The sequence below is a fragment of the Zosterops lateralis genome (assembly GCF_965231275.1).
Source record: "Zosterops lateralis genome assembly, chromosome: 1".
Classification (NCBI taxonomy): domain Eukaryota; kingdom Metazoa; phylum Chordata; class Aves; order Passeriformes; family Zosteropidae; genus Zosterops; species Zosterops lateralis.
In genome coordinates this window covers 61287082-61311731 of record NC_139762.1, presented here as the reverse complement: position 1 = coordinate 61311731, position 24650 = coordinate 61287082, and the positions used below count along the sequence as shown (strand labels likewise).

Below are 24650 nucleotides of genomic sequence, written 5' to 3'. Positions count from 1 at the left end.
TGAAACAAGAGTGTATTTAATTACCTGGTATAAATGTGACTTTTCCTATTTGCCTGAATGTGGGTGGGTTTTTTTTAATTTTCTGATGGACTTCCTTCATAAATAAATAAAATTCCTTTACTTTATGAGAGGAAAACCCACATTGCATCTAAATGCCTTATCGTGCTGATAATTTAGCTCTGAGCCAGAAACTTGTAATGGCATCGTCCAAGTATTTACTTCCTAAATTCAGTGTGTTGTTTTGTCAAGGAATTCACCCATGGTGCAAGTTCTCAATTACTCCAGTAGCACCTATATTGCCTCCACGGAAAGCCAGCATTGAAGGCTTGGTGAGGCACAACCACAAGGTGCAAGAGTGCATCTTCTCCTTGTGCAACTTTCTGGCAAGTTCTGAAACCTGAAGCAGGCTTCAGAAAGAAATGTTTTTGCTGTGAGATATGGTGCCTTTGCAAGTTTGACAGATGCTCTTAGGTGAGGGTTATGCTGACATACCATTGTTGCACCTTGTAGGCTGCCACAGTTAATGCAAAGTTACCTTTATCACCAAACCAAATTTGTTCTGGAATTATTAGCTGTGATTCTGGAGCACAGGATTTTAAAATCTTGCATCTTCCTATTTACTTTTGCACATATACAATGGATTTTAGGCGTTTCATTATCTTTTGGGGGTTCACTACCATCCTTGTCTGTGAAGGCAGCATGTATTTTAGTTGGAAGGAAAAAAGGGATTTGAGCTCTCATCACTGATTCTCCTTTTGTTCCTGTTTACCATACAGGCAAAGTAGCCCGTGTAGTATTTCTGAAGTCCTTTTCCAAGGTGACATCTAACATTTAGTTATTTTAGGAAAGTCAATGTGCTTTGCTTTTCTCCTTAAGCCTCCTGCTTTCCTTTACAGATACTTATTTTGTATTTTGCCTGCATTTTACCTTCTATATGTTAGGGAAGAACCCTGAAGAGCAGTCCCTGAAGATCTTGTATCTGGTGATGAAGAGTTCAGGCAGGTTACCAGATACCTCAGGCTCTCACAATAGATGAGAGAAATGTTAGAGTCATGAATAGGGTTCATCTGCTGCTTCTTTAATAGCTCCTTCAGTTAAACCTCACACAACAGCACTCTGCATCATACCTTTGTATTTTTTATATGTGAAGTGGACATTTGAAACCACTTATATGTTTGCTAAGTGCTACTGTACCTAGCAAAAAGCTGCATTTGCCATAGCTCTCCTTCAGTCTTGGTTCATTTAGAGACACAACGTGCCTTTCTTCAGATTTTCCATACTCTTGATTTATTTGCAGTGACTGCAGGAGTCCATCTGAGGAGAGATTATTTACTTACCTGTTAACAGATCTTACATTGATACATGCTATTGTCTTGGTTTGAAAAGACACGTGTCTGTAAGGAAGACAGGAGCCTCCCTTGAAATGGAAAATGAAGTTTCCCTCCCTCTGAATTATTATAATTTTGAAATTAAGGGGCTCTCAGGCAAAGATATGGGAATAGGAATAACAGTTCTTTACTAGGAAAGGTAAAATAAAAATTTAGTAGTACAAAAAAAAAAGCAAACACCGACAGAATCAGAATACAACCTGACACTCTGTTGGTCAGGGTGTCGGCAGCAGTCCAATCAAGTCCTCCTGAAGTGACAGATGTGGTTCTGTTGAAGCAATGATCCTGTAGAAGGGTGTAGTTTTCCTCTGAAGGTCCAGTGGTAATGTAGATGGGTCAGTCTTCCTCTGGAATCCAGTGGAAACAGACTGCCTTGGTGTTCTGACTCTCAGATTTTATCCAGGTAGGAATGCTTGGCTCCTTCCACTGGGTGGAGCATCTCACAGTGGGATGATGTAATTTTATCAGTCATGCAGTGATCCTTAATAGCCCATTAACATAAGATATCCCCTTGGTGTTACGAGGGATGGGTTATGGAAGAGATAAAGAACACTGCCCCACCTGGTTTTAACAGATGGGAATAGAATACATTCTTTTGCTTACATCTTGCATTGCAACCTAAGACAGCTGTCTACACATTTAACCCTTCCATTTAGCTGTGGTCCTTGGTTAGGTCTAATCAGTGGACTCTGAGGAGATCTAGGCTACTCCTGTTACTGCATGAACTTCTGGCTGAAAGAAGTATCCATGTTTCTTTGGATACTGCTGACATAAAACATATCATAGTTCAGTGCTTGCATACACCCCCATGTATATGTAGGTAACTCATCTTCTCTAAGTGGTCCGTAGGTGTATAACTGGTTTTTGCCTTCTCCTTAGAATATTTCTTCTCTGATATCTTTTTGTTAATGGCAAGCCAGATACCAAAGAAATTTTTTTATTGTTACTGTTTTCAAGATTGAGGTTTTCTCTAAAGGGAGAAATACTAACATTTAAACCTATTAGACAGAAAAGTGGGATATCTTCTAGAAGAAAAATACGAGTGTCCTAGAAGTGAGAGCTGTAAAATGTAATTAATATTTTCAAATGGTGTTTTTTTCTGATAAGGTAAAACCCTATAAAAATATTTAGTGACATCTTAACTACTGTGTCTTCTATTCAGCTGATAAAAAACCCCAACCTGCTGAAATTCCTGGAACTTCAATGCTAGCACTGAAACTGAAGGAAAGGAGGTGCTGTGAATTATAAAGGCTTGCAATAGATCACAGAGGATGAAATATTTTTCATTAATGGACTCAAAGGCTAAATCAATAAATAATTTCTGAAGTTATTCCATGTTTTTCTACCTACTTCAAACATGTCTGAAATTCCCACCCACATGGAATAAACATTTCTGGAATGCTGTTATATAGATGGTAGTTTTGCATCAGTTGCTCAATATTCTCTCCATAATAAATGAGTTTAAATTGTTTGAGATACAGCCTCTTTCATTCTTAATGATCCTAATTTGTCACTTCCTTCATTCCTCATTTTATACCATGCCTTCTGTTTTTCCCAAGGTTGAAAAGCCAGTGTCGGTGTTAGGCCCAACATGTTATATCCAGACACAGGATTTCAGCTTGGGAAATTAGTTTTTTGCATCAGCCTTGTGGATCTTGCTGCCTAAGAATTCTTCATATTTTGTGCTGGTATTGCAGAGACAAAAGGGCACTGTTGTGCCTGGCAGGCATTTGACAGGCTTTCCAGGTTCTTTAACTGATGCCTGAAGGCTATTGTGGAACATTATGTGATTTGATAAAATTGATTTCAGTGATATGGTCTGAATGCACACACTGCTGTTTCCACTGAATTGATTAGATTCCATTTTTGCATTCTACTCCCTCTGTATCTTACTTTGGGTGTTTTATAAAATTATTCATTACATTTAAGTAGGCTTTAACAGAAGGAGTTCCTGGTAACTATTTGTGTTCAGCTTGCAAAATTGAGTACTTATAACCACCTTATTCCATTCATTTGAGGTATTTTTCAATTCTCTCTGTATTGATTTGATTTAATTCTGCAGTTTTAGCCTACTCTAGAAGTTTGTTGGCTTTTGGCATCTTTTTCCCTGCAAATTGTAATATGATTCTCTGATTAAAATATTGGGAACCTCAGGAAAAGCTTTTTATTTTTTTCTTCATCTCTGTTAATCTCACTATCAAAATACTCTCTCTTTGTTTCTATACTCATCTCTTTAGTGACAAAAGTTTTCAGTTTTTTCCTTTATCAGAAGTCTTGTATTTAACATTACTGTCCGAGGACATCACTGATTTTCTTTCATAATGATGCTTTTGAAGGTTTTCGGTTCTTTTCCATCTCCTTCTTAAGCATTGCTTTTTTGACTTCTACCAACTCCTTGGGGACTTCCTGAAGTTTATAATTTTCTTTGATACAAGACTGATGCTAGATCTCGAGCAGTTTCCTTGCTTCATCCTGATTCTTATTTTGTTTTCAATAGTAACTGTTATTCCTAATTTACTAATTGTGGTATTCTCAGACACTCTGTTTGGGTTCTGGGATTTTATTTACCAGGCCTTTCTGTCTTACTATGTCAAGATGGAAGAAAATATGTTTCCCTTTATCTTAATTAATCTTAACCTTCAGATATTACTTCTGTGCTTTGAATCAGGTTGCTAAATCCAACTGGTATTGGTCCTGTCTCTTACCTAATTACATAAGTTCACATATGAGAAAGAAGTTACTCATCTCAGTTGCACCTTCGTTCATCTTCTACTGCTATTAATTTTACCTGAAACCTTATTCCCTAAATACAATTTTCATACATTACCTGTCCAATGTTAATGGTTAATGATGCCAAAGAGCTTTAGTTGCCATAATTGGGAATGCTGTCATATCTTTGAATTCTTCATAAAACATACTTTTAATTTTGTCTTTGATGATTCTTCAGTGATAAAAGCATATTTTAGATTTTGTGCTAGTTCTCTTTTAACTTTCAGTCACTGGCAGGTCAAATCAGGTGACTGCTCACAACATCAAGTTGCCTTAATTATTTCTCCGCAGTATGAGTTTGTTAACTTTGAAAGCTCCATTTTCTGGCTATTTTTAATTCTTTACAATGTAGAAACACATTTACATGGCCTGTGCTCCTCAGCATCACAGAAGACATCTGTCATCATGTAAGCCCAAAATATTTCAGGTGACCACCTTCCAGGCTTTTGTTTGAATAGTTGGGGTTTCATTGTCTTTTCTAAACTTCTGGATTTTTAGTTGGGCTTCATTAATGGGCTTTGCTATTATTGTTTATTAAATATTTATTATTATATATTAGTACCTCTTCTCATAATGACATGCATTATTCCTTTTATGTTTATCTGATTTTTTAAAAAAATTTCCCTCTTAGTAACCCTACCCTTAGGCAGCAAAGCTACTGCTTGAATGGCTTAAGGGTTGTGGCTGTGTACAGCCTGTCAGAATCCTCAAAAAAAAAAAGGCACCTGAATTTGTACACATTTAACAGTCCTTTATTTTATTTAAAGCTTTTGACTGTGACAGTATACACTAATAACAATATGGTGAGATCTCCTAATTGTCATTATTAAGCTATCTGCAACTTGGTGGCACACTGAAAGTGAAGTAATTCACTGAACTGAACAGAGAGAAATGGATAAGAGCTTCCCTGAGGCAACAGTGTCCATTGATTTTGTATTGTTTTAACTTTGTCATTGGCAGGCTAACAGTCTACATTTAAAATACTGTCTTGATTTTCCTGATTTTGCCTGCGATGTCCCCTATGTGTTGCTTGGTATGCGTGTATGAAGTTGAATGTCCTTCAAAACTTTTGAAGGAGTGCATGCATTAATTACTTCTGTTGTCCCCGATATTCTAAACTAATTCTGTCTTTTACAAAGAAATGTTCTTAAATTACTGGCAATTCTAGACAAAGGAAGCTGCTACCAAAAATCTCTTGTATTCTGAACTCACCTGCTCTTTGGGTATATCTGAGAACAAAATAGATACTTGTCAGAGCCATTCTGCTACCTTCCATTTAGCCAAGTAAGCTGTTCTTGTTCATAAGAATGGGTATTATTTCTGGTGTGATTTCTTTAAATTCAGATTGTTATCAGAGCATGTCATGAATGGGATGAGACAGTGATCTGCAGATGGTGTTTCTTGTATACTATCACTCCAGTGATGTCCATTACCTTAACAGTCATGCCCAGCCCTTTCTGAGTATTGTTTCGATTATATTTTTACATGAATGAATGAATAATTCTTTATACATGCCCTTTGAAATATTTACTTCATAATTTCTTTAAATTCATTCTTGCAAGGTAAATTCTCTGTTTCCCAGTGATCCAAGTTATATTGCATGATGCTGATTGAAGTATGATTATATTGAAATATAATTAACTTTATCTTATCACACTTTAATTAGTAAAGCACACTGGATTTCTTTGAAGTTAAGCTCATGGGTTTTGGCTTAATAAGGAAATAGCATTGCTTATGAGTTGAAGTGTTACCTCTGAAAATATAATTCTGCAGCTATATAGGTGGTGTGTTCTGAGTACATCCCAGTCCTTGTGTCACACTTTGGTTTATAGTGTGAAGACCATACACTCACATTTGCCAGTGGATCATGAAATAAAAATTAAAAACTTTGAAGATACACGATAGCAGCTTTCAGTCTTTGTGGAGTAGGGAGGATGGTACTGGAATTTTGAGCCAAATACTACACTTACTCTAAGAAATTTATTACTATTATTATTCAAATTTGTTTTTTGCACTTCTGGTAGGAGTAGTCCAACCTCTTTCCTGTACATACATTGCTCTTTAACGGGAAAAAAAAAAAAGTTTTAGAGAGGTGAAAGTAAAAGGTTTTGACCTACCAGATACTTCATACATGAGAGATACTGGCTCTGAAAAATTCACATTTAAGAGTATATAGGAATGTACATCAAAAACTGTCTGGTATAAAACTGCAGCATTTTTTAGTTAGAGTACAAGAACTGTGATTTAAATGCCTCTAGCTAACATTCAGGAAAACTGCTTATGGCTGCTAAAGCCTTGCCCCAGACGACCTGCCTGCTGCTCTGTTAAAACTGTGACTCTCAGGTTTAATTATAACAACACCTTCTGTAAGTACAGAAGTACTGTGTTGATAAGGATGTAGCAAGTAAGCTGCTGTGTTTTGGCTGATCAGATTGGTCTGGTGAAAGTTGTGTTCCATTAGGTACTTTGAAAATGGAATGGAGGTTATGTTAAATTTAGTGCACATCATGCCTATGTTTTTTACTGCTGTTTGCTTCACAGTGTTGATCCTTTCCATGTTGATGTTTGCAACTGGAAAACTTCTCGTGTGATGATTTCTCACAAATTTATAAGATGGAAAAAAGATCCAGTCAATTTGTTTGTATAGGTTGTGATGTGAAAGAATTGTCTCTTTAAAATCCATCAGCTGTTTGCAGGGAACTCTCTCACACTGTGCACGTTTTTTACAAAAACTTTGTTTTAATGTATGTTCTTGCTATTCTCTGCTCTCTCTCTGTGCTGCAAAATATAAATGATCTTGAACCAACACCTTGGAATAAAACATCTCTCCCACTGGCAATTTTATTTCCTCATTTTTTATTCTTGATCAATTCTTGGTTCTGCTTCAGACAGAAATCTTATATTCTCTGTTAAAGTCTTGTGACTTGCCATAGTACTACTTCTCCTTTGACAACATCTTCTGTTCTCCTTTACCACCACCACATTGCTGACTTTGGCCTGTCTTTGAAATATGCTTGGCCGTCTTTCTGTTTTCCTTCTAGCTTATTTATTTTCTAAAACTTATTTCTCTTGTCCCTCACCTTGTGTAAGGTCCATTACTTTTTTCTATCTGCCTAATAGAAAACAAATTTAAAGGAGATCATTTATCTAAATTCTAAAACTATTGTAAGAGACTTTTATCTTGTTGTGTCTGTATTGTTACATGCTGTCAACGCCCCTCTCAAAAAGGATAGGTTACAATGAGGAATGTTACTGTAAAGACTAACGGATTATCAGAGGCATCACAGATTTTCACACAAAGACAATTAAGGACTCTTCACTCTGGAAAAATGATAATCAAGAGGGACTAGAACAGAGGTTCTGAGAAGGTGAATAGAATTGTTACTGGTCTCTCCCAGCATAACAATTAGGGGATATCAAATGAAATTAGCAAATGGAAGGCTTACCAGAGATTTTTTTTTTTTTCTTTGATGTGATTTTGATATGGAGGGGCTTAGATTTAAGGAGAGACTTGTTGACAAGTCAATGGATAAGAAATTCATCAGAAGGGACTGATTACAGAAACATCTTTCTCACAAAACCCAGTTGTAAGGATGAAGGTATTCTGGGGTGGCACAACATCTGAAATGCTTCCCTGGTTTACTTCTGATGCCTGTTGCTAGAAGTAGATTGCTGGCTAGATGAACCTTTGGATCAGTGTGTCTTATTTTCAAGATCCTGGAAATATTGCAGGACTGTAGATTATAGATGGATGGAAAGACATGTTCAGATTTTTTTTTCTTTTTTTCTTTTTTTTTTTTTTTTTTTTTAATTAGCATTTGTTAATGGAGCCCTGCTTGCAATTTTTTCATTTGGTTTCATCATGCCAAAAAAGCATGTTAATCATTTTGTTTGATATGCCTGATTTCTGCGTCAGAGTGAAGAGCTAAATGACTGCCACTGAAACAGACGTGGATGGGTCCTCAGAGCCCAAGACGTTTAATATTGGTGATAAGCATTGTGTCAGACTGAGAAAAAGTATATCGTATTCTCTGCTACTCATGGCTGAGATCCTATTATTTCTGACCATGCCTGACAGCTCTAATGTTAAACAGTGAAGGGTCATAGAAAATTAGTGTAATTTCAATGGCTGCTTTAGTGCAGCAAACATTAAGTCAGTTCCCAAGAACAGTTCCCTGGTGCAACCCCTAATAAATTCAAACTTTATTTTTAGGGATGACCTTTAGTAATGCGAGTCTTGATCCATTGAGATGCTGTTCACTTTTGATGCATCTCCAAATCCCTTTTTTATGCATTTTAAATCAACACATGCTTATTCTGAATTTATGTGTGTGGATAGACGGAGAGATGTAATTTAAACACATCTGTTCAAATATGCGTTTCAGATCAACTTGGTGCCGGTTCTCATAATACGGCTGAGTTTTTGATGGGTATTATATCCCTAAAGTACACAGCAGATGGTATTTATTAGAGATTGAATGGAAATGAAGTTTAAGGATGTTGAGCTTTTTGTCTTAAGTCGCTCATTTTTTAATCATAAAACAATAATGATCTGAAGTTATAAATCCGTAATGAAGTTCTATAAAATGTTTCTTGTTTATGGGGAGAGTAGAACACCTTATAGTTGAATAAAGTTGGTCCAAGCCTTAAATGTTTGGTTTAGGGTTTATTGGGTTTGGGTTTTTTTTAAGGAAAATTGATAATGGGAAGTATTATAATACTTCTCCTAAACCATTTGGGCTGCATCTAGTAGGAACTCTGGCAACCTTCACAATAATTGTTTGAAGAGAATAAAACCATGTGTACTCTCTGATCCTCAGGCAGTGAGCCATGCTAATTAGAAGATATACTTTTTATCTAGGTCACTATTCCCTGGTAACAAGGACAGCCCAGTCCCTACTCGCACAGTCCTCCACACCTATACCTTCCAAAGCTGAGTTCTGGAAATCAGGTCTGCTCGCTGCCTCCAGGTGTCATTCAGCCCAGTTTCTCAAAGAGCTCTTCTGGGGGCTGAAAGTGGGTTGGGACAAGAACAGTCATTAAAAAATACCTGTTCTCACTTTCAGTTAAACTCTGAGAGCTGTTGAATTGTGCTTCTTGTTCACAGATACTTTTCTACAGCCTGTTGAAGGTGACTTACATCAAAATCACTAACGACTCCCAAGTTCAAACCCAACATATTAAGTTGCACTTGCAAATCCATTGGACACTGCTGTAGATCACAAAGCTCAGGTGTAATGTGCTCCCTATGGGAATCACCACCAGGAGCAGCCTCGAGTGCTCTGTAAGGTGTGGAATGCAAAAAGCAGGATACATCCCCTGACTCTGTAGCTGTCTTATTATGTAGTTTCTGCTACCTTTGAAATTTGAAGTGTTTCACTATGAAGCACCTCCAAATTAACTGGTAGGATTTAATGGCCTTGCCAACTATTCTCCCAGGTGCATGTACCTTCCTTCAGGGAAATTTGCAAGAATACTCTGAAAATGAGAGTTTCTCTGTAGTCCTGTCTGGCTTTCATTTGTCTGTTTTATTATTTTTTAATCAAAGCAAGCATATAAACAATATAGCATTACATTTTCTTTCTGGTTTATTGTGTCTTGGGCATCAATTTCAGAGAGATATGATCCAAGTTGTGAAAATAAGTTTTAAAAAAAGTATTAAAATTATGCTTTTTACATATATAAACAAAATATGATTTGCTTAAACATCTGCTAGTATTCATTGTCTCAATAGTTGAGTAAAAGTAAGTGAATTGACTTACAAATGAAGCCATTAAATACTTTTACACGCAGTATCAATGTAGTTACCTTTTTTGCTTTCATTCAGCCAAACTGAGGTGAAGGAGAACTGATTTCCTTCAGACAGCCTGGAGTTGTGTTACACAGTAATGGAGAACATTTTAAAATATTTGAAGTAAGATAATTTTTTGTATACTATATATTTCCTATATAAATTTTCTTAAATATTAATGTTCTTGATATATATATAGCTGCATTTTAATAAGGTGTCTTACCAAAGTATAGTTTATATCTGGCCATAAGGCTCAGTATGTTATCATTTAAGAGACTTTACACAGAAGTGTTTATGACATGCCTATTGTCATTTAACCAAGGTACTTTCCAATTTTACCCCATATGTAAATCAATTCAGCAGTTGATGTGAGGGTTCAAAAGAGCTTGTTTTTCTGACACAGAGGTTCTGAATTCACACAACCTGGACTACTTTTAAACACATATGGAAAAGATTACTAAGAAAAACATTTTCAGTGGATATCCATTTATGAGATGCCTGTTCATCCATTGTGTAATTTAGGGTAAATTATAAATGGGAAAGGATGGAGAACCCCCTCCTTCAGAAATTATGTTCAGGTTTAGTCTCCCAGCTCCAGACACTTAGGAGGATATTGTCCTGTGCTGCATTCATAGTGCATGGAGAGAGAGAGAGAGAGAGAAGGGTGTTGGAGGATTTCAGAACAGAAACAGACTGAATTCCTTTCTCAAAGTGTGGGGATTTTTCCATGGCTTAATCCTCAGAATTATCTCCATATAGCCAAGAGAGAAGTGGGGTAAAGTTTCCTGATGCTCCTAGGCAGTGCTTCCAGCTGAGCAGTCTGTTTCTCTTGTGCTAGCTCCAACTGGTGTGACTCCTCAGTGAGCAATTAAGGTTGAAGTCCAAAATCCCACAAGACTAGGCCTCATGGAGAAAAGAGAACAAGGGGGTGAAAAGGGCTTCTGTAAGACTGTGTGTGGTCATGGGGAAGATGCGAACACATCCTTCAGCTCCATCGCAAAACGGCACATTGAGATGCCTGTTAGTTTCTGTAAATACACTTGAAAGATCAACTCAGATGCCTTAAAATTGTTTCATCCATTAATTCCATTTCATGTTGTCTGAATGGGCTTGTTCTGCAGAAACATTAAATAATATATTTATACTGCAGAAGCATATAAAACAATGTATGATGCTGAAATAACATTTCAGAGTAGACTAGCTTTATTTTCATAAAAAATCAATTTTTTTTTTCCCTAACATTTTTTCCAATGCAAATTTCTAATGGATCAAGAAGTTTCTATGTCATCACATTTTTTGTTTAATTACTATAGATTACACAGGGAGTTCTCATACCATTCTGTAGGGGTATATAGTGTTTTCTTTTTATTCATATTGCTATTTATTCTAACCCAGTATTCTGTTAGACTTTAAAGGGTGGAGGTAGCTGGTCTTGCTTAAGAGCAAGTTTATGGCTTTAAGTAATTTCTGGACTTAAGTGTTAGTTGCTGAAATGGAAGTGGGAAGAATATGTGATCATGCAAAAGAATTTCAAGGTGAAGTGATAGTTTTAGCTCCTTTACACAATTTCTTCCCTGGGCATGGATTTGGTTTGTAATGGTTATTGCTTAAGGAAATGTTTTCTGTAGCTAAAACTCATTAAATGGTCCATGTAAAAAGTGAATCCTAGAAATTTTCAGTTTTGCTGCTGTTTTTCTTAGAAATATTGCTCTGCGAACATGGGGTTGAAGGGGTGTTTTTATTGTTTTATTTTGGCAGCTTTTGTCCTTTCTATCTCTTTTCTAAGTCACTTGTCCCTGACTTGGCTTCTAGGCATCAGTCAGTTCCTTGGATCTGACTTTTATCTCTGACCTCAGAGGCTGACTTGGCTCCTCTTTAGGCAGAGGGTATGATGTTGCTTTTCTTCTGTATTCTTTCAAACACATCTTGTTCTTCCTTTCTGTGAGGTTTGGACACCTGTGCTGTCTGCACTTGTTCATGGGTGTGGTGGTCCTTACAGCATCACACTAAAACAGATGTGTCTTCACTGTAAGATGAAGTAGTTGCTTCTTTTTGGGTGGTCAGAATTGCCCAGGATGATGGGATTCATATTGCTGGTCTAGTTTGGAATGGAATAACATCAGTCTCTTAAGTAGATGGAAGGGATTTATATACGTAGAGGGACATAGAGGAGAGAATATTCAGGAACCCTAAGAATTAGGGCTGTTTCATCTTATACATGGCATTAATTATTCCTCTGATTCATCTTTTTCTGAAATTCCACATTTTTATTGTAAAACATCCCAACCGAGAGTCAACATGTTGTAGAGCTTCTCTCTTGCACCTTAAAAATCATTTGTATAAACTGAATAGTTAGACTAACTGTAAACGTGTTCATGTAATAAATGTTAGAGGGGATGTTCAGCAGCTTTTTATTGTTTGCTTCAGAATAGATAAGCACCATTTGGTGTAAAAAAATAATAATATTGGCTGGTGCACAAGAACTTGTTTTTGTGTGATTTTGGATCATATTTCATAGATGGAGCAATTCTTAAACATCATCTGAATCTAAGTAATAAAGAATTTTGTGCTGCTTTCTTTCAGGCTGTCAGAGAAAAGGTCACTTTAATTTTCAAGTGTGTATGTGTTTTATATATGTCCATAATTATATCTTTCCCCCTCTTTTTTCATTAAAAAAAACTATGTTTCACATGTGGTACTAATTATACATATTTTTGTTCATCACTGCTTTGAAAAGTCTTTAAGAGCTTGATTTTTTTGTCATTTTGAATTTTGAGTGAAATCTCATGCCTTTCTCCCCTTTTTAAACTGCTTGTTAAACAATATAATCAGTAGTGATATAAAAATGCACTATGCAATGTCATATTTTAGGCAGTTACACTGGATTGAACTGTAATTAATTGCTGTTGCTGAATACACCATGGTCCTTATTCTCTTTTTGTACCCAGGCTTTTCTTTATGTGTAATAATTCCACCCAGGAAGAAATCTAATTACTAAGATAATTAACACCTTATCAGCAAATGGAGTTCAGACATTTGTAGAGTTTATGAATTTTTAAAATATGTAATTTCCTTTTAACTGAATGACAACTGGTGTTATGGAGAAAAAGAGCATATTTTATTGTATCTAGCTTGATTGGACCTTATAATTCATGTTGCTATAGAAACAACCAGGCCTTTATAAAGGATGGTATTACTACTACCATTGGTAATAAATGCTTTGACTGTTGCCAATAGTGTCATTAAAATGGATAAAATAACTTCATTATAATGGTTTTGTCAAATGTAATGAATGTTCTGTTAATGTTCTGAGAAATGGCAGCTGATGTTAGGTGGCATTGGTTTATAAAGTAATATACTCTTTCTTCCATCAGCTTACTACTGCTGCACAAGATATTTGTGGTATGAACAAAATCACGTTGCAGGATATGGTGCTGCTCTCTTCACTCAGTCCTTAAAGATGAGGAATTTTATTGTTACTTGATATCAAGCAGAAGTTCATATCTTGATGTTTGTCAGTCTTAAGAAAGCAATGGTAACTGAGGGTGCTGAGCTGTCAGCTCTGGGGATTTCTGCTGTTCCGCACAATATCCAGCTTGTGGTTCCCACTTAGGGCTGTTGGAACAAGTCCTTGAAAATGTTCGGCTTTATACTGGTTTTCATTCAAATGCCAGCTTTCAACCTCAGCTCAGATGATGGACTCTGAATTCAAAAAGGAATTCATAGAATTTGGTTTCTTTGGTGGGGAGTTTTCATAAGGAAAAGGTGGAAGAAGATTCTAATTACATCTGATAAATTCCTGTGCTGCTACCTCTATGTCCAGACACATGTTAAAAGGACAAGACATTCACTTTAATATAAACTCATCGCCAATACTTGAAGGAAAAAAAAAATTAAGTTTAGGAGAAAAAAATAATGAAATATATTTACTACCAGATACAATTTGTCTGACGGGTGTTGTGGTGAGTATAAGCCATGCTCTAATATTGCACCTAATCAAATTAACATGAGCAGTATTTTTCTGCTTTTCCTTTTCCAGTAGAAGTCATTGTTTCAGGAAGTTTTTCTTTCAATTATTCAAAATCAAGTTTCTTCACTCACTATAACCACAGCATCATTTTTTTCTGTGGTGATGTAGTGTCTAATAAGAAATTATAGTTTTCTTTGGCTGTTTGAATGCTTCATAAATGTATTTTTGATTACATGGATTCACATTCACAGTTCTGCATTGTCTTAACTGGATGAGGGGAAGAAAAGCCTTCCATCCATTTCTTTTTGTTAGAGACAGTCTTGGAGGCCCCTTTTTAACCTCAAGTGTAAACTTTGCTTGTGACAGTTGCCTTTATGCTATTCACCCCTAAAACAATCCCTCTAGCTGTTCCCTTGCCTGTAGCCTATGTAAGAGCTGTAGAATTATTTAGATTGGAAGGGATCTCTGGAAGATATCTCATCTATTCCCCCGACTTGAAGCAGGGCCAGTTCCAAGCTAGATACCACCAATATTTGTTTAGAGTTCTTACTTTTCTCCCTAAGTCGTATTTTCTCCAGTTTATCATTGTTAGTGGCAGTGTGGAGTGAACTCTGCATCGTGGAAACAGTCCCATCTGTGTCAGAAGGGAGCACTGAGCGCTATGTGTTTCTGCCCCTCTCCAGAGGATGCTTATCATTATTCCCACTGTAGGTGAGGCTCATCTGGGTGCAAGCCTTGACAGCTGCTCCAGTATCTACTGGGAAAGTGTTCATGGCATGTTCCCACCATGTCCAACACTGTGACAGTGGCACAATTTCAACTGAAGCTCCCTAACTTCACCCTGTTACGTGCATCCTTCTGGGTCTGTGGGCTGTCTCTGTCAGCTGTGCTGCCTTAACCTGATGTGTGCAAGGGTTCTGCATATTCAGTCCAAGGGGAACAGTTAGGGAATAGTGACCTTGCTTAAATAACAAAAGAACTCTCTGTCTGTGCATTTGTGAACTTAAGTATTTTGTTTTCCTTTTGAAGGAGGGCATAGGTTGATATTTTAGAATGCTGAGTTAAAAATTGTGACTAAAGATGTATTTTTGGCTCCTAAACCAATTTTGTTCAAATTTACTAGGTGATATGACATGCCAGTCCCCTCTTTCAGATACCCTTTTCTACTTCGATAGCAGCATTATAAAACATTAAATAGTTGACATCTTCTAGTGACTGAGTCTCAAATGGTTTGCATTTTGTGGATTAAGCAATCAGATTCAAGAAATAACAAGGTCTGCTGATTACCTCTAATTTTGATTGAAGAAAGAGTTGATCCGGATGTTTTTACTCTTCTGTCACAATCCTAATCCAGTATTTGCTGCAATATCTTCTATTGCTTGTGCTCTCAACTGAGCACCAGATGCATTTCTCATTACCAAGTAGTGGTGTGAAAATCTTTTTTCTCCCAAGATCCTGGTAGGTCTCAATTTCTGTAGATAGAGTTGAAGGTTATACGTCTATGTACACTGGCTTTTAAGGGAACAAGACTTCTATGTGTCCTCAGTTAAGTGTTTCTTTCTGCTTCCTTTACAGAGTACCCGGAATAACAATTGCTACAGACATCATTTGTGGTTTTCCAGGAGAGACAGATGAAGATTTTCAAGAAACTATGAAACTTGTAGAACTATACAGGTTTCCAAGCTTGTTTATTAATCAATTCTACCCACGTCCAGGGACTCCAGCTGCAAAAATGCCTCAGGTTCCAGCTGCAGTGGTAAGATCCATTTTCAGATGCCTTTAATACGTAAAGCATGTACAGGAAAATGTACATCTTCTGCAGAACTGTGTCACATTCAAATGAAGGATTTTTTCAGTCCAGTAAGGGAAAGGATGCTAGCTAGACCACTGAATGTGTTTTCATATATAGATGATTGTTCAGATTGCGAGGAAGGGTAATACAGTGGTTATACTGAAGATCTTGTCTGCTTTCTGTCAAGTTTGGGGTGAATTATTACCAATAGTAGCTGATTGATTACATGCAGTAATTTTTTTCCATTTTAAGACTTCTGTGACTAGCATTCTCAAGCTTATTGTGAATAATTCTGCTTATTATTAAAAACAGTGATAGTCTCTGATTTATTTGTCAAATATTAAATTTAAAGGCCACTTCATGAGACTCTCCATATGCACTGCTCGTTTACTTCCTTCAGCCTGCATGTTAAAGGCCATTAATAAAATGGCATCTAGTATTTCATTTTTATTTCCTTCCTTCCTTCCTTCCTTCCTTCCTTCCTTCCTTCCTTCCTTCCTTCCTTCCTTCCTTCCTTCCTTCCTTCCTTCCTTCCTTCCTTCCTTCCTTCCTTCCTTCCTTCCTCCTTTCCTCCCTCCCTCCCCCCCACTTTCTAACTTCCAACCTTCTCATCTTGAATTCCAGCCTGTTTTTATATAGAAGGTACATGGCTATTGACTGTATTTTGCTTGATATAAATAGCTATTTACAAGCAATAATAATAGCAATCATATCAGAAGGCATAGTTTGATTTATTAAAAAAAAATGAATTTGCTATATTTTGTAATCTGAATCTCAAAACAGGAAAGTATACAAGATTGCTGCCTGTAGTAATTCAGCTCATTATTGTATCATTTTTATGGACATAAATAACATTTATATTTCCTTTCAATGTGAGAAAGTCAGCCAGCAATGTAAATCAATTTAAATAAAAACTTATTTCTTTCAATTTATGTATCCTGATACATGAACACAAAGTCAAAACAATATATGGGGACTTGTGGATACATCCCTTTGCTTATATGTCTGAATTAAAAACAAAGTATCTCTGTTTACTCTCAGTATATACCATGAATTCCATAGGATGTGTCAGCTGCTGGAAACATAAAATGAAATTATATCTGGCTTCTTCAGTTTATTGTTTAGTGTAGTGCAGCTTGAGCAATGACTGTCCACGTATTATAGACTATCTCATAACGGGAAATTGTAAGTTTTCAAATATGAATAAATACCTGCTATTGAAGTAGTCTCCTTAGTGTAACCAACTCACACAATTGCATTATTTGTCTTAGTTCTGAATGCTTTTTAGATACTTTGATAAATGAAAAAAGTTCAGAAATGTAATTTTTGCAAGGTAGGAAATTTAAAACTCAAAACATTGATTTGTGTTTCAGGTTTGTATTCCTAAGCACAAACTCCTAAGCATGCTATTTTAACGGAAGGTGCAGAGAGTTTAAATTAATTTACCCACTTCTGTTTAACTGGGTACTTATGGGAAGGCAATCTGTGAAGAGATAAATTATTAAAAGAACATTTGCTGTTCTGTAGTTAGGAGTATTACTTGAAAAATGGTAATTGTCAATTTAACCCAGTTTTACATTCTTCCTTCTTATTTGTAGCAGTAGTACTTATTGCTTTCAGTGAATTAGAACCTTCAAAGAAGATGGGGCCTCTAATCCAGGGCTGATGAAAATCTGTAATTAATAGATTTTGTTTCTTTTTTTTTCCCTGTAGTCCTTCAGAAATCCTGTGTTATGAGATCCTTTGTTCTTTTATCTCTTAGTAGAAATGGAGAGCAACTAGTCAAACAGAGCAGGAAGAGCTTGTGCTAATCTCCTATGTTTCGTATTCACATTACTTCTAGACAGCAGCTGATGATCTTTCCTGCCTTACCAGAAATGGACAGGCATTTAATTTGTCATTCCTTGCTTAGAGTAACTCACGTTTCTCTACTAGGAAAAGGAAGTAACACACAAACATCCGCATTGTGCACTCTGACCCTTTTGTCCTTTAATGAAATATTATCCACATTAATGAATTCATTTTATTGCATTTGCATTGGGTAAGAAATAGCACAGACACTGCCGTACAGCTGGTCTGTGCAAGTGTCTCAGTGTGCCTTGGACCACCAGTCTGAACTTGTGAGCTTGATGTTTTCACAGGATGTTCATAACAGTATCCTCTGCAGTGGATCTCTTGGTAGCATTTCTTTATGGGAAAAGAATTTTTTCTGTACTCTTTAAAAACAGATGCTGAATCAGTGAGCAAGTTATCTGACAACTGTTATTCTTCTTTTCTTCTTTGTTATTTTTTTTCTGAAGACTAAAAGTATTTGCTATGTTATTTCAGTTTTTAAATGCTTCTGCAATGGGCAAATCCATTGCTAGTTGCAAACTGCTCCACTTTAGTGAGTTCCTCTTCAGTAACTCTGATTCACGATGGCTTTGGTGATTCTGCCCAAATATCACAGCTGCAATAATAACATACTTGTCATGTCAGTTTCTTTTTGATTAGCTTTTTTTGGAAGACTATACTGCTTCTAGAGACAATCTGTAGAGTATGAAGCATAGTAATACTTAGTACTTTTATATTTTTAGTGGGTCTTTTGATGGTGATCTAAAATATAATTCCCTTTGGGAAAAAAATCCTCATTTGAGTTTATCTTAATAGAAAAAACAATCAGTAGGTCAACATGGAATCATCCTTTCACATAGATAATTTATCACTGAAAGCCTTACAGGCACCAATATTTTGCTAAAAGGGCACATGACTCTAATCCAGATGGACAGTTCTGCCACCATAAATTTAGAAAAGACAGCTAAGGCTGCAGGCCTTTCTTATTTCTCCTGGAGAAAAAATGTCCATGGAGAATCAGACATCTGTCTGAATGGTCTCATCATTTCATAACCATCAATTAGATTATGCTTACCATAAATACCCTCTCCAGTTTAGAGAAAAGTTAAAACAAACCTAGGCATGATTTTTTTTAATAAGCAATTACAGTAATGCTGAGTCATGTGCATGGAAAATGAGCCAAGATGTTGTCCAAAATTTAAATGCTACCTATTTTTTTTTTTTTTCTTTTCTTTGCCCCCATTTTATCTACCTTCTGGTAAATACACTGTTTCAGAGATGAGTCTGGATGCTCCTTATGTCCAGTGGGTAGAAAATTCTCACTCTGAAGTGTGTTAATAATGAAATACTACTTTGTGTATTGTTATTGCTGCTATTATTATTATTATGTATCTGAATTTCTCAATTTTATTACTGTGTTTGTTTGTAAAAGTGACAGTGCTGGTAACTGTGTAACTCAAATTGTAGATTCTAGTGAAACTAATAATAAGCAATGTAAGAGAACATGAATCAGATGTATCTGGTAGGGAACTCACATTTAGCTGCATTGCAAAGGATCAGAATAATTCTAAGTGGGAAGCTTACCTTTTTCTCTAAAATCAAGAGCGTTTAATACGTTAAGTTTTTTATAATTTCTTTGGTCTTTATTTTTTCAAGGCAGCTATTACTAATGTGGTTCTTTTCTCTGTCCTCATGATTTGGTCCATCACAATTTCTGAAATATTAGTGGAGATTATCATCTCAGGGTCAACTTGACTTCTGTCACTTGGAAATTACATGAGGAAATAGCCATTTTGAAAATAAGGATCATAACAAGGTACAATTAGGTTCATCTCTACTGAGAATAGGAGATGGCAGCTATTTTGAGAGCAGTAATGTGACTGCAGCTTCACAATTACACTGCTATCAAATACATTGTGGATTCTAATTTTTCTGTATATATTTTCAATACTTTAAGAAATAAGGTTTTAATTATATATTCACTTTTTCTTTCCTTCTCTCTTTCTTTATATCCCAGATAATTACATTGCTTTGAGCTAGAAAATTTTGTCAGTCAACTATTGAAGTTTCCTTTAATTCTTCTGAAGTGTCTCATTAATTTTTCCTCTCTATATTAGTGAATTAAGCACTATGCTTACTATACTGAGGTGAATAACCAATTTACAAACTTCATAACTGTCCTGGCTTTGGCTGGAATAGAATTAATTTTCTTCCTAGTCGCTGGTATGGTGCTGTGTTTTTGATTTAATATGAGAATCATGTTGATACCACTACACGATATTTCTAGTTGTTATTAAGTGTTTATAGCAAGTCAAGGACTTCTCAGCTCCTCGTGCCCTGCCAGCAAGAAGGCTGGAGGGACACAAGAAGCTGGGAGGCTGCACAGCTGGGGCAGTTGCCCCAGGCTGGGCAAAGGGATATTCCATACTGTGTGGCATCATGCTGAGTATACAGAGCTGGCCAGAGGCAGCTGCTGCAGCTGCTTGGTCACTCTGAAGAGTTAGAAAACTAGCACACTGTGAGCACACTCACCATTATTAGCAGAAATAAATATCAGTGATCAGACTGTCACTTAGATCTGTTCCCACATTTCCCAATTACAGGAGCAGTACATAATGCACTAAGAGATTTTCTTTTTCCATAAGGATAGAATAATACAATGTACACCTCAGTGCTGTCTGTCAGACAAGTTGTATTTGATCAGCTCTGTGGGAGCAGAAATCTTGTGGTCTTTATTCTGTAATGGCTACTTATTTTTCTTAGTCTGCTTTACTTTTATTTCCCTCTAGGAGGTCTCCAAGAAGTATCATGACACCCTTTCATAACTGAGTGGTTGCAGATCCACCATATTTCTCCTTGATTAGAATTCTGCAAGGCATTAGAAATAGGCATTCTTGAGTGCCAGTAGATACAGTGTCTTGTTTAATTTCCCCTTTGTTGGATGGATGGATATAGATTTTGTAGTTTTGAAGCTCCGTACACGAACAGCTCTATCTTCTGTGAAAACTCACATGCTCTTACCTATTCAAAATCCAAATATTGCCAAATTGTCCCAGCCTCACTGAAAAATAACCACTCCTGCATCAGGCAGTATTAGCTGTCCTCTGCTTCAGCATTCTTTAATTTCAGGTAGCTGGACAGCAAATGGAATAGCATTGCTTGTGCAAGGGACACCTTTAGCCATGTTCAGACCTCTAAAGGAAAGGAGCACAAGTGAACCTTGTAGGTGTCCCATCAAAAAAAGGCTGGTAAGCTACCTGCTGAGCAGACAGTGAGGAAAGATGACAATTGAGGACCACTCTTACCTTTGAGCATATTTTTCAGACTTCAGTGGGTAATGATGGGGCACAAGATGCCTGGGGAGGCCAGGGTCGGAGCTAAAGCAAGGAAAGAATCCATCTGCTGTCAGATATTGAGTTAGAAATAACTTAGTAAGGTTTCATGTACTCTGATACATGACAGAACCAGTGGCACTGTTAAGCCCTTGAAGGTTGAGTGCAGTTTCAGGTGGACTTGATTAGTTAATGTGACTTAAATGCCCAGAAAAGAAGGTACCATCTTGTTTCTAATTCTCACAGACATAGCAGAATCAGTAACACTTCTTGTGTCAGATTAATGGTGGCCAATCCAAAGACCATGCAATGGGATTATGTAGGGATATTCTTTTAAAATTAAAGAGCAATGCTGTGGGGATCATAAGGTGGGAGAAAAGGAAAGAAAAGTAAGTAGAAAAAGAAACAATGTCACTTTTTCAGCAGTACTATTACTTCAGTCTATCATCACTGAGTCTGAGCTCCGCTGTTAAGTGCTGTGACTAAATGGCATTACACGCCCCAGGAATTGGATGCAGCTGTGATAACTGCTTTTGGTGTATCAAAGGTTTTTGGCCCCTGACACGCATCTCCCCTCCCCAGCACATGCAATAATACATGGTATAACATGCAGAATGTTCTTAGTGTGTAATAGAAGCCAAGACTGATTAATGTCTGAGTTTGGCTGCTGAACCTCTGTACTACAGTTTGTTTTTCAGCACTACACTTTTATTTGCTGTTTGTTATTCTGCTAGAATAAAGACCTGAGTGAAGATTTTTATGCCAACTTTGGGACCTGGGAGTAAAAATATGCAGGCTGGAGAGAAATGTAGACCATGAAGAAAAAAATAATATATAACTTTTCATATCTTTCACTGAACTATTGTAGTATTCCAAGTTAACATTTTCCATCAAGTTGCTTTCTAGTAGTTTTATTTACATCATATTCCCTTATGATTTTTATGAGAACAACATGTGAGGTACTGCAGAAAGCCCTACAAACCATAGATAGCTATGAAATCTCTCATCTACAAACCCAGTTATTTTTCGGTGAGTTTTATTTTGATTGATGTGTCTGTTGGTTAGTGCCATATCAATGTCGGTTCCTTTTGTTACCTTCTAGACGCTTAGAAATAGTTTTGCATTATTTCCTCCATGGGTTTTTTTCAGGAACTATATAAACTGGTTGACCTATGAAAGCCTGGTTCCTCTTTTCCTCTGTTTTAAAAATGGCCAAAACATTTGACTACTTTTATGCTTGATCTTGAAGTCTACCCCAGTGCTCACCATTTGATGTGTAGCCAGAACTGCAGGTTTTTGCAATGAATTCAAAGGAATGTAATTACCTACAACTGTATAGGGTTAGACAAAACTACTAAACAGAATTTTTCAAATATTTAAAGACCTTTTTATTTTAGAGCTAGAATCAGCTCAAGTTCAAACCATTTTAAGTTATTTGACCAGGTGCTGAAATAAAAATCTGTTTTTGTTGTTGTGGGAGACAGTTGAGCTGGTAGGTTTTAAAGCAGGTCAAACCTTTTTTGAGAGCTATAAATGATCTGCTTATGGAGCAGCTGAAAATTCAGTTCAGAGCTGAATCTGGGGAGTGAGTTAAGTTGCGTGGTAACAGCTGGACAGTGCAGAGTCAGACTCCTGAGAAAGGACGAAAGTATTTTTACTCTAACCTGGAGCTGTGGCTATTAAATCTTACCCTGGCGTAGAATAGAAGTCTTGTGCTTTCAAGGAGCACGACTGTGTTGCTTGAGAAAACAATTCAAAATTCAAAGCTAGGTTGGAAATACACATAGGAAACCACCTTAGTTTGGTGTTCCACTTTTTAAAATTTTGGGTTTTTTCTTACAGAAGAAATTGGTTGGAATGAAAATTACCAGCAGCTTCCTCATAAACTTTATACAAATCCAAGTTGAAAATTAGAGCATCTTAAAGTAAAGTACAACTATGGGTTCAATCTGGGCCATTTTGTTAAAAAATAGAATTGGAAAATAAAATACGGAGAATATGCATATGGAGGAAGAGGTAGAGTGCTTCCTAAACTTCATTGTTAGGTGAGAAATAGTTACAGAATTTGCAAGAATTATGAAACTGCTGTTAGCATCATGTAACTTTGTGGACTGATACAGCCATGTGCAGAACATACATTGTATAAAAAAATAGTTTTGTAAAGTGTAGTCCTCCAAGATTTGTAGTGGCCATGAGCATTCATTGCCCATCCTCCTTCCCCTGTGAGTCTGCCTGAAAACCCTGATGGAATTGTGATATTTTTAGTTGGGAGGAAGCTGAAATAGCATGGGGAATTTTGAACACCACATACTCCTGTGCTGAATAGAAGGAAAGGAAGATACTCTCAGAGATAAGGTAGAATAGCCTTTGATTTCAAGACAGAAAACAGTTTTATCTCCAATCAATTCTTTTTTCTTCTACCCTGTTCATTGGCTCATAATGAAGTGGAAGAACCATGGAAGAAGTCTCAACTGTGCCTTTTTGTAGTTTTTGATTGAATTACCTTTAGGTAACTTGTGTAAAACAGAAAAAAAATTAATCGATTTTTGATTAGGATTTTTAATTCATTTTATAAGCCAGACTGCTCAGAACTAAAAACAGTGCCAGCAACTGTGGTAGTTAATAATAACTTATTCCCTCAACCTGCATATAAGCATCAGAACAAAATATTTTTAAAATTCTGGACTTCTTGAAATAAGAATGTGATTTAGGTGTAATGGTTTGTGACTTAACACAGACAGCAAATTAATTTGTATAATGGAGGCAACTAAGCTTGTCCATCATTTGCAAATAATGTAACATTTATGATGGTCCATATGAAATTGTTTGGAAGGAAAGGACACTGAAATATCCTGAGGTGGGTTCTTGGTGACCCTTTCTTGAACTTCATCTGTCTTTGATGATCCAAGTACACTCCCTCGCAGCCATCACAATTGATCAAGTCAGTGAGTGCTTTGGAACTCGTATCTTCCAGTGTTTTCATTGCTGCACCTGCACCTCCAGTCAATGGGCTAAAAGTCTTGGAACCTGGAATTCCTGAAAACCGGGAAGTAGAGTGGAGGAGTGGATAATAGATGAAGATAAAACAGTGAGAGTAGTTTTTGTGTGTCTAGTGAATTTGTGTGTTGTAGGTGCACCCTGTGGTCTCTCTCACACAGCAGCACATGAGCACTGCTCCTCACAGTTTGTACCACACTGTACTCTCTCCACACTTCTTTTTCTGTTCTTCTTGGAAGGCTGGAAAACCTATTGCTTTCAAGGTTGCTTGTGTATGATACAGCACACCTTACCAGATCATAAAAAGGAAAAGAGGGCCATGCAGACAGGTCTGTCCTGAGCTTGTGTATATTCTAGACTTAAAATATCTATAGATACAGATGCACAGATATTTTAAAATTACATTTAATTACTAAGATGTACTTTGCAGTTCATTCTGGTTTATATTATTGTGTGACTGGCTGCAATAAATATACATATTCAAAAACAGTCTATCCCTCTTGACCAATCACTTTATTTCTGATTTAGTGTCAATCTGATTTGAAATATAGTCGATACCCCAGGCCACGATTCAGCTAGATATTTTGTTCTACAAATTGTTTTTGACCTAAGAAGGCTTCCTAATAAGTTATAGTGGCATCCTTAGGAAATATCCACCTCATATAGACTCTGAAATTTCTACATGAATTTTAGATATAAAAATCTCTCAGAAGTGAGCCGGAGCATTTTACAAACTATATGAAATTTATGAATCCTCAAAATGAACAAGTGCTGAAGG

General features: G+C 36.6%; 1 protein-coding gene across 4 annotated transcripts in view; it reads left to right on the top strand.

Annotated features, from left to right (window-relative positions):
- Positions 1–24650, top strand: part of CDKAL1 (CDKAL1 threonylcarbamoyladenosine tRNA methylthiotransferase) — a 385260-nt gene that overhangs the window by 265865 nt on the left and 94745 nt on the right. For all 4 annotated transcript variants that reach the window (XM_083860253.1, XM_083860251.1, XM_083860252.1 and 1 more), the window contains one exon: positions 15494–15674. In XM_083860253.1, the coding sequence (XP_083716379.1) occupies positions 15494–15674 (181 nt within the window). The remainder of the gene's footprint in view (positions 1–15493; positions 15675–24650) is intronic.